Here is a 16,100-nt window from a genome sequence, read left to right as displayed (position 1 = left end):
AGTATTTACATACATGCATATGTGTGGATGCACACATACACGTGCACTCCCCCCAGCCCAGCCACCCCACCCCATACACACACACTGTCAGCACTTGGTCATCTGCCATGCATCTGCATTAGAATGAGGTACGAGAAATCAGCAGCATTGATGCTGGACCCTGACTGACATTCCCTCTGGCTACTTGGAGAATAAAATAGGATCAAGAATGGGTTTTGTAAAACAAGTATTCATTCATGCAAACAAATCCAACATTGAGACTGTGCCTACAACATATATCGTTCAAAGTGAGACTGGGTATAGCTTCAGAAGTAAAACATGCCATGGGATATCACGGTGCTCTGAATCTGGGCACTGATTTTGTCATTGCTTCCCCTGAGGCTATAAACCTCCACTTGAAAAGTGACAACTGACTTAGGATGCTAACGTCACACGCCTAATCTCCACGCTTGGTTTTCTCTGAAGCTCAGCAAGCAGCTGGGTGCCCAAATATGAATTAGCTGCTTAAAGTCCTTTCCAGACTTAGGCCCGATTTTCAAGAATATGCGCTGACTGTGACTACAGTTGTGGGAGGCCAACACTCCCAAAAAGCTTGGTTAAAATCCATCTTTAACCTAAATTAAGTTAAATTCCCCTAATCCCAAACTGGAGAGAAGAGAGAGAAAAAAAAAAGAAAATAAAAAAGTAGCGCATTTTTTTCCTTACAGCTCTTTGCTTCATGTCCATCATCTTAATTAATAAATATAATTGTGAACACACATATACACACATATAACACGCACACAAGCCCTAATTAAAAGGAAATTATTCTGGTTGCAAAGACAAGCACTTAAATATTAAGAGCCCCCAGAATTGAGGTTATGTGCACAACCTGGATTTTCCTTTGTTGTACAGATGCATTCTAATTCAGCCTTTAATTACATGATCAGTCACAGAGTAGATGGCATGTGCAGTGTCGTTTGTCGACTGCAGAGGACTGGAGGATTCTGCTTCCTGCTTCAAGCACGCAGGAGAGTGGGCATTTGGGGGCAAATATTCTCCTCCAGGCATGACCTCTTGTTCTTTTAACTCATCCCTGTCTCAGACCCACCCCTTCTCACTCTGTATTCCCTCTCTCAGTTTCAGTCCCATATCCGGTTTCACTTTTTGGCTTCCTCTAAATCTGTCTCTTTTTTCTGACTTAGCTTTCCGGTGCTCTGTCCAAGTTTGCCAACCCCACAAACTCTCAGATCCACTACACCTTCTACAGTTTACAATGTTCTTTTACATTCCTTATATTAATCCCTCCCTTTTATCTGTTACCCTACCAGAGACGGTTCCCCATTTCCCCTCCCATTTCTCACCATTTTCCAAGATTCTTGCTACTGAGAAGCAGACTGTTGTGTCTCAGCACAACCTTTCCTCCCTCGCTCTCCATGGCTAACTGTGTCAATGCAAACAAATAAATGGAATATTCTTTAACTCTAGCTCCAAATGACATGGCACCACATACCCATATAGCTAAAATCTCTTTTCCCAAAAAATACGTTATCCTTGTCTGTAGTGCCTACTGGAAACACTCTGTCGGTCTGTGAAGACTTCCAAACTGCACCCAGAAGGTGCCTGGGAGGCTGATATGGGCCAAACCCGTATCAAAAACTGTGCAAATATTAAGGCAATTAATAGAAAAAAAAAAAAAAACAAAACATGCTCTGGACTTGGTTCCTTTGGCAGTACAGATACCATCCTTGAGTCTGAAGCCCAATCTGTTCCTTATTTGTGTATCTTCTCAACCCATCCCAGTATACTCCAACCTCCTTTGTCTTTCCAGCTCTTCCATATTCCCCCCAGCTGTCTCTTTTTAGTTTCTGCTCTAGCCTCACTCTTGGCTTTCCTTGTCAGTCCCCAAAAGCTCAGGGAAGACAAACTCCCTGCTTTTGTCTCAGGTATCCAGACTCCATTTTTTCCTGGTCTGTCCTAGGCCAGTACTGCAAAGACAGGAATAACTCTTGTCTCTGCTGGAGCATACCTGGTGAGAGCTGAGTCACTGGGGAATCTGATTTTGGAAATCTGCATCTCTAGTGAGCGTGTGAGAACTGCCATTTTCCCAAGGCTTTTAATTGGCCACTTTGGGGCAGATTTTCCCCGAGATAGCAAAAAGACTTGAGAAAGAGCTTCACCTCCTGACAGCTCTTAGCATCATGCTGTAAAGCATGAGGACAGGAGAGCTTTACAAAGCATCTCATTTGACTCTGTTCAAACCAGCCCGGTTCTCCGCTGGGTCGTTCTCAGGGACAGACAAATAGCGCCAGCTGAAATTTTCCAGAAATAACTAAAGAATTTGAACTGAACGCAGGCACCCAAATTAGAGAATTTCAGCCAAAACATGCACAGTTTATCAGAGCTGAACAGGATTTTATTACAGAAAGTCTCAGGCAACCTTTGTAATTGGCAGTGGTGCTACCAGATCCTATTAAACCGAAATCTCCCTTCCTCACAGGGGCGCTGTGAGCATTAATTTGTTAATGATTGCACAATGATTTGATGATGAAAAGGACCATATTAACATGAAGCATTATTGTTCCTACAATACAAGCTTGCCTGCTTTCATTACTCATTATGTACAGGGACATACATATTATGGAAAACGGATGGGGAGATAATAAACTTGATATTCTTTTCAAAGGACTATTACAACATGTTTACAGAGTTCACAGCATGGGTAATAGGAATATTCTGGAGAGCTCTATTTAAATAGCAGAATCCATTGGGTGGAGTGTAATGATGTGTAAGTATGTCTCTGCACAAATCCTGTGTCTAAACATACATGCAAACACAGGCATACACGCTCTCTTCTATTTTTCTGTCCTGTATTAACCCCGGGTTTCTATGCTGCCTTCACTTTACCACCTGAAACTCACCAGTGCTACTTTAATAACAAAAGGCCTCCACAAACAAAGCTCCCTTTTATTACAGTGATACCTTTTGTTGCCTACATTGACTACAATCCTGTACTAAGCTCCTTTGGATACAAATATTTTTTCATTTCTCTCCTCAATCAACCTTCTTGATTCTAAGGCAAAAGGAAAAAAAAATAAAAAAGAAGACGAAGAAAAAAACAACGCACACTGATTTACACATTAATTCAGGGACCAGTCTTGCAAATGTTCACATGAGTAATCCTTCCTCAGATGAATAATCCCTCTGACCACAGCAGACTGATTAACAACAATGCAGATTAAGGTTTTCAGGATCGAGCCCATTCCCTGATCCCTGGGTTCTCACCCGGAGTTTAGCGGATGATGGTCCTTCTCCTTTTGTTACATGAATTACAGGCTCACATGCAGCTCTCAATTATTTTATTTGATTACACAGCTAATAGGCCCTGATCCTGTCAGCGCTCCCTAGAAAGCCTAACAAGCTGAAGTAAACAATCCCAGATAAGTTAGAAGACTTGGCAGGATTGGGCCCTTTAAGAGTGGCTGAGAGCTGTATCTTTGAGCTGTGATCAGAATGTGTATCTTTGCTATTAACCGTCTCGTGTTTTATTTGGCAAATCTAGCAGAGAATCTGGGAGTATACGGGCTGATTCAGCTACCTAGGTCTAAAAAAGGATAAATTACTATTTAAAAACAAAATTCAGGCATATTGTTTATTTATTGGAAATGAAACTTGCCTGCAATTTGTTTTCTCTATTTAAAAACAAAATTCAGGCATATTGTTTATTTATTTGGAACAAAACTGTCCTGCAATTTATTTTATAGCATTCAGTGAATGACGGTTCTGTGTGCTATGGGTCCAGGGTTTTGAAGTTCAGCAGAATTCCCCTCCAGCAACCTTTTGGCCTATTCCTGCCTTTCTTCTGTACTTGCTCGTTTCCTGGAGAATGAAGATATTCAGGACTGATGTATCGCTATGCCCCCCTTCCCTGCACCAAACGGTGTTCATTAAAAACTTGCTGCTAGCAAGGGCCTGATCCAGCCCTCCTGGAAGTCATTGGAAAGCTGTCTATTGACGTCATGGGGACGAGGAGCATACTAATGCATGCAAGTACCTTTACTAATGCGGGCAGTCCTGTTAACAACACCGAAGTTGTTCACAGGATTAACAGCAATCAATCAAGCCCTTTGAAAGGCACGTTAAAAGCCAAAGCCTGGTGCTGCAAACCCTTTCCCACACGAGGTGTGTGCGTACCTGTGGCTGGTCCCGCTCCATCTCCCTGCTCCTGCCCTGGCAGTGTTAGGCCATTCTTCTGGATATGATAATTTGGGGGGTAGCTTTTCTTCTGAGGAGGTATGAATTCCTGGTGATCTACTCCAAAATAAATAGTGTTTGTGTTCCTCCCCCCGCAAAATGCACTAAACAGAGTGAGGAGTAGGAGCAAATAGGGCTGTAAATGGGCTTGGAAGAGGGAAGCTTTTTTTCCTGCAAGTAGACACATATTAAAAAAAAAAAGGGGGGGGGGGCGGGGAGAAACTTCAAGTGCTTTATTTTGCTTTATTTTGGTTCCAAGCAGATAAATAATTTTTAGTCTCTGGGAGAAATTGGAGCTTGTTACAAAAAACCTTATTCTTATAAAATTCCCGCAGACTCCCCTGCTTATGGATTGCTGAACTGGACCCACTGTGATTACACTGGGAACATTTCTCACTTGGGAACTGTTCGGCAAAGGCTGGTTTATAGATAACAATTTCACTCCTCCTTTGCCTGTATCTGTTTAAAATCTAGTACAGCCCGTTGTACATGTGTAAAGGTGCTTATGGGGTATAGCTTATTTCCATCCACAGCAGCAGCTGTGTTCATCTCAGAGCCCTTGTAGCAATATTTGTGTCCGTATTATTTCATCCTGCCACCCCTCACAGCTGTGCCTGTGCACCAGGGGGCTGTACTTGAACGGCATCCATTTCTAAATGACTATACTTACGGCTCTGTGAAAACGGGGCGTGGACCAGCTCAAAGTTTTAAAAAATATATGTTGTTGTATGAGGGGCACCCTCACTGAGCAAAAAAACGACTCTTTTCACTGCCCTGTTCTTTTAATTGGCTTTCATTTGGGATAAGCTGTGATTGCAGGCAGAGTGGCCTGCTCGTGGACAAGGTGTTAACAGAGCTATCCTTGGGATGGATCAGTGCCGGGTGCTGTTTCACTTTTCACTGTAGTGGATATTCCTTCTTTAAAAAAGGTTTAACAAGTCTTCTTTTAATGAGGCTTCCTAGCTCTACCACAGGTGCGGTTTTACGGTTCAGAAAGAGTGGATATTAAGATTTTTAGTGTCCTGGTTCAGGGTGGGGGGGTTCCGGAAGATTTTGTTTCATGCGGGTTTTGTTGTTGTTGTCGTCATTCTTTTATCACAGGCCAAGGCAAAAGGCAGGATTTGAAAGCAGGTGAGTCATGGGGCTGGAAATTTGGGAGAGGGTCCGTCTGAGGGTTTTACCCTCCCGCAACTCCTGGGCTGTCAGACCTCCGCATCTTTAGCCTTTAAACATTGTAAGTGCGTGCCCGGGAAGGGAAGACAGACAGATCCCCTCTTTAGACCCCAATAAATAGCATGCCTGGTCAGACAGCAGACAATGCGCGGTGCCTGCCACCAGCCCGGCATTAGGCGCCTGACAGCAGCTGCCTCCCCATTAGCGGCGAAAGATATTTAAAGAGCCGTAAAAAGCAGCGAAGGCTGCCGGAGGCCGGGCTCGGGTGTCGCCCCCAGGTGCGGGCACCAGGGGAAGGGGAGGATGGGGGGCATCCGGAGCGCCCGGTCCCCGCCCCACCGCACGCCACTATCCGCCCCCGCGGGGACCGTCGGTCGTCCAGGGGAGGGGCGCAGCCCTGATGTACACCCCCCAGCATCGGGCCCCTCCGCGCTCGTCTCCTGGCAGGGGCGCTCGTTTAAGGCACGGGCGGACTCGCAGTCACAGGAGTAGTTGTAATAGCTGAGACACCTGCATTGGGTTGATTTTTTTTTTTTTTAATTCTTTTTATTTTTTAAGGCGGGGTGGAGGGCAGGACACTGCCTTGCTTCTCTGTTACTAAAACAAAACCCAAATAAAGTAAAAACTGCTACAAAGGTGTTGTCGTTTTGCCCCTTTTTATTTTGTTTGTTTGTTTTAAAAACACAAATAAAAATAAATTCCGGTCAATAAAACATGCAGGAACGTTGCAAATTTAAACTAATAACCTCCCTCCTCCACGGCTGCCCCTTCCGTTTACAGTCACACGTGTTACCAGCGCTCCCGGGGGACGGGCGGCCGGGGGGGAGCCCGCTCCCAGCCCGCCCCCCGGGGCCGCCGCCGCCTCCGCCGCGGGGAGCAGCCGGCGGCGCCGGGAACAATGGCTGGGAGCACTCGCGGTGCCGGGGGGCGGCCCGAGCCGGGCGGGAGGTAGCGGGGGGGAGGCTGCGGGCACCCCCGGGGTATGGGAGATAGGAGGGAGGCTTGTGGCTGCAGCTTGATCGGAGGCTGGGGGAGGGAAGGGGGGAGTTCAGGACAGGTAACTCGCAGGCTGCTCCGAGCTCGCCTGCTGGTGTTTCTCCGAGCTTCATCTCCGCACAGCTTGCACGGGAAAGGGGAGGAAAGAAAGAAAGAAAAAAAAAAAAAAGAAAAAAAAAAGAAAAGAAAAATTGCTCTGAGCACACGCAGAGCCTTGTTTTGTTACTGTCCGGATTACTGTTATTATTATTTGGGGGACAAGGGGGAGTTGTGTCCTTAATCCGAGCCTCCCTGCCCTCCCCACCCCCAGATGCTGTGAAAGGAGAGCTGATTTCATTTCCACCATACAGTACACTTTGTCTAGAGAGCATTGTTCGGACAAGCAACTCCCGATCCCTGATGACTACAAAATACGATTTATGTTTCCATCAGAGAGAGACAGAATATTCTGATGGCTTGAAAGTCGGGCAACAAAATCTTATCTAATCAATCCCTTTCCAATACACACACACACACCCCACACGCAGCTAGTATAGGAGATAACGCCCGCACTGATTGTACGTAAAATAAATATCGGCAGCATGAAAATAAACAATAGTCATCCCGATATTTTTTTCTCCCTCCAAAGAGCTACAATAATACAGTTTGTGCCTTTCCTAGCTTGATGTCGTCATCATCAGCATAATTTTTTAAAAAAGAGCTTAAAGAGCATGCATTTTTTTTTAGATGCAACAAGAACAGATATAGTAAAGAGAGCTTGTAACATCACAACCACAACAACAACAGTAAAAGCAACCTCTGAGCCCGAGGATTCGTCCGTATCTGAACTGCTTTTATTATCAATTGCGAGATCATAATAAGAGTAAATAATAAATAAGAGACATCACATAATAGGAAGAAGTCAGAACACCTTGGGTTTGGTTTTTTTCGCCCTCTCAAATAAAAAGGCAGATTTCCTGATGATCACTGAAATTATAACGACAGCGATTGATCGGAGGGCTTGCAAAGGAAAAGGAAAAAAAAAAAAATCATCATCATTGGTCCTAAAAACGCAACCGTTCCCCTTTGCTCACTTGGCACAATAGAAATTGACTGTCTCTCAAAGAGCCATGCGCCTAGTGCTATTTATAGCCAGGGGCTGTGTTGGAAGATACCATTAAGCTTCTCCCGGGCAGACAGACAGGGGGGTGGTTGGATGGGAGGAGGGGGTTTAGCCAGAGTAGAGGCAAAAGCAATCCCCCACCCCCAGCCTCCCTTCCCCGCACACACACACATCCACACACTCACACCCCACCCCCTAGTCTGGCTGGGAATTTGAACCGATCCAGCCTGTTTAAACGGAAAGGACACAGATCTTCAATGTAAAAAAAAAATCAGATCAGACCCAGAGAGAGAGAGAGAGAGAGACGGAGAGGGAGGAGTGTGTGTGTGTGTGAGTGTGTGTGTGTGTGTGAAAGAGGGAGAGGGAGCGAGAGAGCGAGAGAGAGGGAGAGAGAGAGAGAGGGAGAGAGGGAGGGAGAGAGAAAAGAAGAGGGGGAAAAAAAGGAAAGAAGATTTTCTCTATGTATATAAAGATGGCCACGTTAGCAAACGGACAACCAGACAATACCAGCCTGAGTAGCAATCACAGCAACCCCAGCACCAACGGGCATATGAACGGATTAAACCATAGTCCCGGAAACCCATCCACCATCCCAATGAAGGACCACGATGCCATTAAGCTCTTTATTGGGCAGATCCCCCGTAACCTGGACGAGAAAGACCTCAAACCGCTCTTCGAGGAGTTCGGGAAGATCTATGAACTGACGGTGCTGAAGGACAGGTTCACTGGCATGCACAAAGGTGAGTTACCTCCTGAACTTTCCCGGGAGAGATCGAGAGAGGAAGGCAGGCTCCCGCTCCCTCTCTGGGTCTCTCTTTCTCTCTTTCCTTTCGATTTCATTTCATTTTATTTCATTTTTGGTTGGCCCGGGGGCGGAGGCGGCAGGCTTGGGGGGCAGGGAAAGAAATAATAGACCCTCCTGGAAAGAGAAGAGAGAGAGGCAGGGAAGGGAGTCAGCTTTTATTTATTAGTATTTTTATTTCTTTTCCCTCTTTTTTGGGAGGTGAGATGCCGCCACTCGCGAGCGCAGGAGCGGGCGGCGGGGCGGGCAGGAGCTGTCCGCACGCCGGTGGTGCTGAAAAGAGGAAGAGGATTTCTTTATTTATCTTTGGGAGCCGCACATTTTCCAGCCAGGGGTGTGTGTGTGTCCGTGTGTGTGTCCGTGTGTTTGCGCGGAGCTGGGAAGCCCCTATTTTACAACTGTTGTGTCTCTGGCACCGGCACCTTTTCTTTTTCTTTCTTTCCTTTTTTTTTTTTTCATTTTAAAATTTAATTTTTACTGCTGTTACAATTATTATTTGCAGTCCTTTCCAAAGCCAGAGACAGAGGAGAGTGAGTTGCTCCAGGGGGAGTATTTAATTTTGGTTTTCTTCAGCGTGGGAACGGGGACATAAACAACAATAAAAAAGCCTATCTATCTCAAGCGGGGTGGGGGGTGGTGGGGTTGGTGGTGTACGAAATCACGACATGTGTGTGTGTGTTGGAGAGGGTGAGCTAGAAGAGATGGGTTGCAGTTTAGTTCCAGAAGGGAGAAGTCTCTGAGCAGGCATATTCCAAGCACTACTTTAATGTGCCCAAAGTCCATCCCGGGAACTTTTTAGGTTTTCTTTAAAGACAGTGGAGACATACTCCCCACGCGATGCCTCGCTCTCTCCGTCTCTGCCCGCTCCTTTCCCTGCTTAGCTTAGGCTCTCCGGAGGTGCATTTCAGATTAGATGATGCTACGTTTTGGGGGTGGGGGAGGGTATGTGTAGTGGGGGAGAGATTCTCAGTTGCTCGGGTAGGAAAGTAGGACTCGCAGGGAGGAAGTTGAAGATAATTTGCATGGTAGCCCCGCTTAGGAGCAGGAGAGACTCAGGAGTGAAGTGAGCCACTTTATTAACTCATGTTCTGCATATATATATTTGTCTGTGCATGTGTGCTTATTTCATTAAATATATAGTTATTTAAAAAAAAAATAGAGATCAGATCAGAAGTGATTGGGGTGTGACTCCAGATTTAGTACAGGAGGAGGAAGGGTTTGGAGGGGGGTACAGGGGGAGTGGAAGTTGCATCTGTTACACGAGAGGTTCAGTAGCGGTGTCTACTCCAGCTTGGTGGACTCCTGTCAGGGACAGTCACTGGTAATGGCATTACTGGCTTCCCAGCTTTCCAGATGCCTTGGCGAGTTGTAAATCTTGAACTTAACGGCATGTTTAGCAGGCATCTCTTCCCCCTTCCCACTCATTCCCCTCCTCTCTTCCACCCTCAGGAAATGTGAGTGAAAATATACCCTGACAGTGAAAAGTACCAGTTTCACACAGGCTACAGAAAATGTTCAGGGCTCAGGGACCGGGGACTCAGTCTAAGTTATAGGATATCTCTTCTTTCTTTTCTTGCCGGTCGCTCCAAACACCCTTCTCATATTTGCAACGATCAGTGTTGCCTTTTCGAACCTTGCTTTCTTTTCAGACTAGCTTCCTAGAAGCCACAGCGAGGTCTGATGGGCATCATTTAAACATGACATCCATACTATAATAATTATTAATAATAACAATAAAAATAATAGTAAGAAGCACAGGGAAGGAAAGGTCCTGGGAGGTTTCGTCTAATAGATGAGGCGTAGTAAGAGTAGCCACTGAGCTCGTGTGTGCACGCATGTGTTTGCAAAAATTATCTAAGCTTTCTGCAAAATAAAAATAACAACAGTAAAAGCTACACTGAAGAGAATCCTTCAACGTAGTGTAGAGGAAATCTTTGAGCTAACACCTCGGTAAAGCATTTTTGTGGTGGAGGGAGGTTATTTTGATTTGTTGATGAGATTTTATTCTTTTGTTATGTTCAATCTTAAACCTGTAATTAATCAATCTATGCGTTAACTTTAATTTCTATTTCATAGATGTGAATTCTTCCTCTTTCAGTTCAGTTTTTCTTTTACTGCATGCTTGTATTCACAGAGACAAACTCAGGAAGGGGGAGAGGGAGGGAGGGAGAGAGGAATCATTTATCTTGCTTGGATGTGTTTAACACATATTCCTGAATTAAGCAAGATACTAACTTCATTTCCCTTCATTTCATTTCTGTTCAAAAGCTGCAACCTAGGAAAAAAGCCAGGTGGAAAATCTTGTCACCTCATCAAATCAAATTGCATGAGTTCATCTTGAAAAAGAAACAATCATTTTTAACCTCCTAGAAGTTTTGGACTTTGTAAGGAGAAATGATGATGATGATTGTTATTTCGCAGGCTAGGGTTTGAGTGAAGCTTCAATAGACACTGAGTTGCCAGCGTTTCAGAGATCGGTTTTATTTAGTACATCCGAGAAGAGTTTGAACTCCTTTCTAGCGATGCCGCTGATTTATTAGCTAATCCTGATAAAAATGTGCCTCTGGCTACCTGGAAAAAAATTACTTTCTTGCCAGTAGTGATTAATTACTATTAAGTCAAAAAGCATGACGGGGCTTTGAAGGATGAGGATTGTGTTTGGCTTTTTTTATTTTTTTATTTCATTTTATTTCATTTTTAATCTATTTTTTAAAATTTTCCTTTCTCTAAATGCAGATATGTGAAGCATAGTATTCACTCTGATCTCCTTATTTTGGCTTTGCTTTGCAGGCATAGGTGAAGAATTGCATAAAGATAGTCCAACTTGGCTCTCAGGGGTAGGATGGCAATATGAAACCCCAAGATGATTTCCATGAGTGATGCATAATGCTTATACATTAATTGATCCATCACTTTCAGTTGATTTCATTCCTAATCCAGGGGATGAGGCTGTGGCAGTGGTATACCCTGAAGGGTTAATAGTGGGCTGTAGTTTATTTAAGTGTACGGAGAGCAAACCTTGGGTGTGCAAGGGGAGAAGGTGGGTTTGTGTCGAGAGGAAAGAAGAGACGGGAATTAGCTTAAAGTAAAAAAGCAGCAACCAGAGTAATTTCAGGTGTAAAACCATTGAAATGAGAGCACAGGATGTGTATTCTTGAAAATATTATGAAGAGTTCCTATTGTGGTTCTCCTGTATAGCGTGAGGAAACTGCAAATTAAGAACCTGAAGATAAAGTACATGACTATGCCCCCTCACAAAAAAACTATTGCAAAAGGAGAGTGAAGTCCCAGGTTCTCTTACCAGCAGCCCCGGCTGACACCAGGCCAAATACCAGGGAAGAGGCAGAGGAACACGATTCTCTTGCAGACACGCAAAGAGAGAAGAGGGTACGGGGGAAGCAGTGTGTGAGGGAAGGCGGGAAAGGCTTGCCAGATTCCCAAGAAAACAAGCTTTCATGGCACGAGCATAGCTGCTGCATGTTTCCCCTGTCCTCACTTCTCTCCACACGGGGCAGGAACAGGCTTCTGCTGTGGTACTTTGGTCTAGGGTTGGGAAGAGACTGTGTGCTGAGATCCACGGGTAGAAATCTACCAGGGCTGAGCTGACCCACCCACGCGCTCACACACACACACGCGCGCGCGCGCACACACACACACACACTCGCACACATGGAGTTAACTAATCACACTTGAACAATTTAGCAAGCCATTCATTCATAACTTCCCCCTTTCTTATCTAGCGGTGGAGTATGCTTAAAGGCTGAGTTACTGGGAGACATAAAGGTTAGTGCTCTCAGGACAGCCATATTATAATGCATTATCTTTGAAGTCATTTAAGGCCAATTTAAGTGGTATTTAGTATAATATTTATGAATTAATGTAATCTAAATATAGGATTGTCCCCATAGGTTTAAACAGCCTGTTCTGTCGAAGCTTGCTTGTACCCAGAGCCTGAGATGTGTTTTAATTTAAAACACACAGGTCTCCATAATATTCTATTTAGTAAGTCAGAAGAAATCAACATTCCACACTTAACTGAGATTTACTGAAACACATGCGGGTGAGTGCACTTAAAGAGTGGAGATAGTCTGCAGTGAGAAAGCAAGACTCTTCCATAGACCTAAGAGCTACAGCATTCTTTCAACCCTTATTTAGGGGGAAAAAAGCACAAAATCCCCCAAAACCTCCTGGAAACCCACCACTGGAATCCTGTGGTTAGGACAGTCTTCCTACCTGACCCAAACCACACTCGGTAAGCATTAAACGCAGCTAGAAAAACGCCGTATGAGAACAATAGTTTAGTTCTTTTGCTGCTTTACTTTCTCAAAAGTATAAATAATTTTGAAATTTAAGACACCTCAGGGGTAGGTAAACAAAGCTTCCATTCATTATATTCTGTTCTGTTTGATTACAAAGATAGATGATAGAAAAATTAAAACCTTGTTAAGTTTAAGGACGTTTATGAAGGGTTTGTATAACTCAGAAATTCAAAGGCGCAAAGAAAATGAGCATTTAGTTAAGATGATATATATGTATAAATGTATAGATTTGTGTGTATGTATACATATAGGAAAAAGAGATGTATACACTTTCATGCATATAGCCTTTGGGAAATGGAAATTTAGTTGAAAAGAAGCACAACGCAATACAGGTGCTGAATAAACTCCTCCATAATTGAAACATAAGGCTTGCCTGGGTGAAAGCAACACATACAGCATTTAGTACGGTAGTAAACCAAACAAGTTTTAGGGAGGTAAATGCACAAACAAACTGGAATAAAACAGAGGAAGCTTTATGCCTTAGGTCTAAAGAACCACCCCTTAAAACAATCAAAAGGCAATTGGATAGCCTGATGGAAGAGAGAGGAAAAAAGCAACCCCCTGTACATCATAATCTTCCGTACAGATGAGCATGCATGTGCATTTGATAATGTCAAACAGATAGCCCAGATTGCTTCATAAATTAGAAGGTTATATGTTAACTCTTTTTTCAGGGGTCTGGACATGGATTCTGGTTTCTAAAAGCAGCTGCAGCCAGTTATTATGTTGTTGTTACGGTTGTGTCAGCATTTCCAATACAAACTCCAATTTTCTGGGATCTCTCGCTTGGCTGTTAAGTTTTGCACTGAAAGCTGTTCTTCAGCTAGACCCACTACCATATCAACTAATCATCCTTACAAGAATGGATTTGCTTTAAAGTTACATAATGTGGAGGAAAGAAAGAAATTAAACTTTGAGTTTCTAGAGCTTTTGTTTCTTCTCTTACCTTTCTTCAGGTTAGACTTATATTTCCTACACATTTATAGATTACGACTGTTTTTTGTCCCTCAATATCTACATATACTGGTGCCTTTGGGCATTTCAGGGAAGAAAAAAAAAAAAAAAGATTCTTCTTTTTTTCTTAAAAAAATAGTGTCAACAACGAAATTTCATTGCATTTACTTGTCCAAAAGATGGTTTTAATTAAAGGGTGAATCAGGAACTTATTAATTTCTGAAGTATTACAACAGAAACAGGGGACGGTTTGGTTTTACTTTATTTTATTTTTTTCTTATATTCAGCCAGAAGAGATCGGGATTGTCAGCACTGAAGTAGGGGAAAAAATTGAGGATCCTTGTCACCTTGGATGAAAAGCATGGTTCATCTGGTCCCATATCCTGCATCGGCCAGTGTCCAGTGACACAGACGGGGCTTTCTTTAGCAGAGGATTCAAATTGCATAGTATAATAAAAGCCAGGCAGCTGATGGAATAGTCTTTTGAAGGAAGTTGTCAGAAAGTATCTGGAAATTTTACCTGGGTAAAGAGTGAGTGAGATTGTAGAAAGTGTCTTGTGCTCAACCGAAAAGTGGATTGTACCTGTCAAGGAGGGCGGGCAGAGGACTGTCTGTGCACGGTGGACAAGAGCAAGGGGCAGAAGGGGCTGGATGACCGAGGAGGGCCACCCCTACCCTTAAGAGCTGGAAATACACAGCCACATTTTTCAGAAAGTCGTCAGGGTGTTTTTTATCATGCATACCCTGTGCGCCTGCATACCAGCCGCACTGACCCGACAGACCATAACGACACTAAAGGAGCTGTTACCATCCCTCCCGTCAATCAAGTGTGAACCGAGGCGGGTTTATGCGACAGGCAGTAATGGTTCCAAGGGAGAAAAAGTCGGGGAGATGATCTAGGCTGTTGGTCCGCTTACCTGCATTTAAAATAGAGAAAAATCATCAGATGCCCAGAGACTCACGTAGGTGCTGGCTATAGCCTTGCAATAATATTCCATAACCTGCAGCCTCCTGCAGGAGGCTGCAGGGCTCAAAATCACCTGTCCACCAAGTGTTGTCTGGTTTCTGCCCTGTAAGAGTTTGCACCAAGCAGGCGAGGTGTTAAGTGAGCTAAGCTGGATCCCAGCCTTAACAAACAGGCTGGTGTCTCATTAATCCCAGCATCATCTTTACTTAAGGGAGCGAAGGTCCGTTGCCTGTTTGATGGGCAAAAGTCAGTGAGATTTTTGCTATGACTTCGGTGGGTTCACGTTTGGAAATCCTGGTGTGGGCTTGCATTTACTCGGTGTTTCACATTCCCTTTAAAATTCTGGATTAGGGATTCACACAGCAAGCCACGACACTTGCAGTTAATGCTACCAACTTCTAGGCTTGCTGGCTTGTCCTTTAACTTAGCTTTCCTTCTGTAAATGAAACTAAAACTAAAACTAAAACAAAGCTGAGGAACTGACAAAAGTCAGACCCCTGCCAGATTTCTCACTCACTTACCTGCTCCACCGATGCCCGTATGACTGTTGCCGTGGTTTGTCATGGTGGACTGACCCTTATGTATTAAAATCTCCAATGGAAAAAAGGAAAAAATAATAACCATGTAGAGCTAAAGTTATGGCTTTTCTTCCACCGTCGCTTCACTAACTGAGCTGGGGTATATATTATAGGGGCATATCTCTCTCTGTAACTCCCTGAGATGCATCGTCACATTTTGGGGATCGCAGGATCTATTGAATCACTTTATGCTGCAGCACTTGGTGTGCGCTAGAGTCAGGATGTCACCACAGAAATTGCATTTGTTTGCTTTTGTCACCGTGAGCCACAGCCTGAATGCACACACAGGTGAATGCAGCTTTTAATGTGCATTCATTATGTCCAACTGACATCCCCTCGATGGAAGAGAGGGCTTATTATTGTCGCTCCTTAAAATAAAGATGGATGAGAGCTTTAAACCTCTCAAATAAAGTGCCTGACCATACGTAGTAGCTAAAAATAAATCATATACGTCCATCTATTCCATGTAAATGAATGGTGAGACATATAGATATAGACATTGTGTTAAGTTTGTCAAGCAGAAGCAGCCAAAAAATATTGATCAAGGCAAGGGGGAAAAATTGATAATGAACTGGACTCCAAGAAGACTTTAATTGACAGTGACTTCTGTGAACCAGCTTTGGACAGTATATATAAACTGACCACGATGTAACTTTATTGCAATGCACTCTCCTTTAATTAATTGTCACCTTTGTTAAGACTGGCTACAGATCAAAGGTTTAAAGTTACTTAACAGGTTCTTAGTAACAAACCCTTCAGATGCATTAGAAATATCCGACAGCTCAGCCAATGAGGCATGCAGATTTCGATCTACCTCACCCTTATCTGTTTATTTCTCCCTCCTTTGTTGAACATGGACAATCATTGTTTAACATTAACTATTTCATAGATGGCTTTGTTGTCAACATTGATGCTTCCTGGGATATACAGTTGCCGGTGAGAAGGGCCTTCACTGTTAAGTCTCTCAAAGTATTTT

The 16,100-nt window shown here is 43.8% G+C and overlaps 1 protein-coding gene across 38 annotated transcripts in view; it reads left to right on the top strand.

Annotated features, from left to right (window-relative positions):
- Nucleotides 1-7,949: 7,949 nt before the first annotated feature.
- The window catches only part of CELF4 (CUGBP Elav-like family member 4), a 687,335-nt gene continuing 679,184 nt past the window's right edge, over nucleotides 7,950-16,100 (top strand). For 34 of the 38 annotated variants that reach the window (XM_054185283.1, XM_054185265.1, XM_054185275.1 and 31 more), the window contains exon 1: nucleotides 7,965-8,244. In XM_054185283.1, the coding sequence (XP_054041258.1) occupies nucleotides 7,965-8,244 (280 nt within the window). Of the gene's footprint in view, nucleotides 8,245-16,100 lie in introns of all 38 variants that reach the window. The other 4 variants (XM_054185270.1, XM_054185269.1, XM_054185268.1 and 1 more) reach the window with 2 other exon arrangements.

The sequence above is a fragment of the Rissa tridactyla genome, chromosome Z, assembly GCF_028500815.1.
Source record: "Rissa tridactyla isolate bRisTri1 chromosome Z, bRisTri1.patW.cur.20221130, whole genome shotgun sequence".
NCBI lineage: Eukaryota > Metazoa > Chordata > Aves > Charadriiformes > Laridae > Rissa > Rissa tridactyla.
This window is presented reverse-complemented; position numbering and strand designations above follow the sequence as displayed.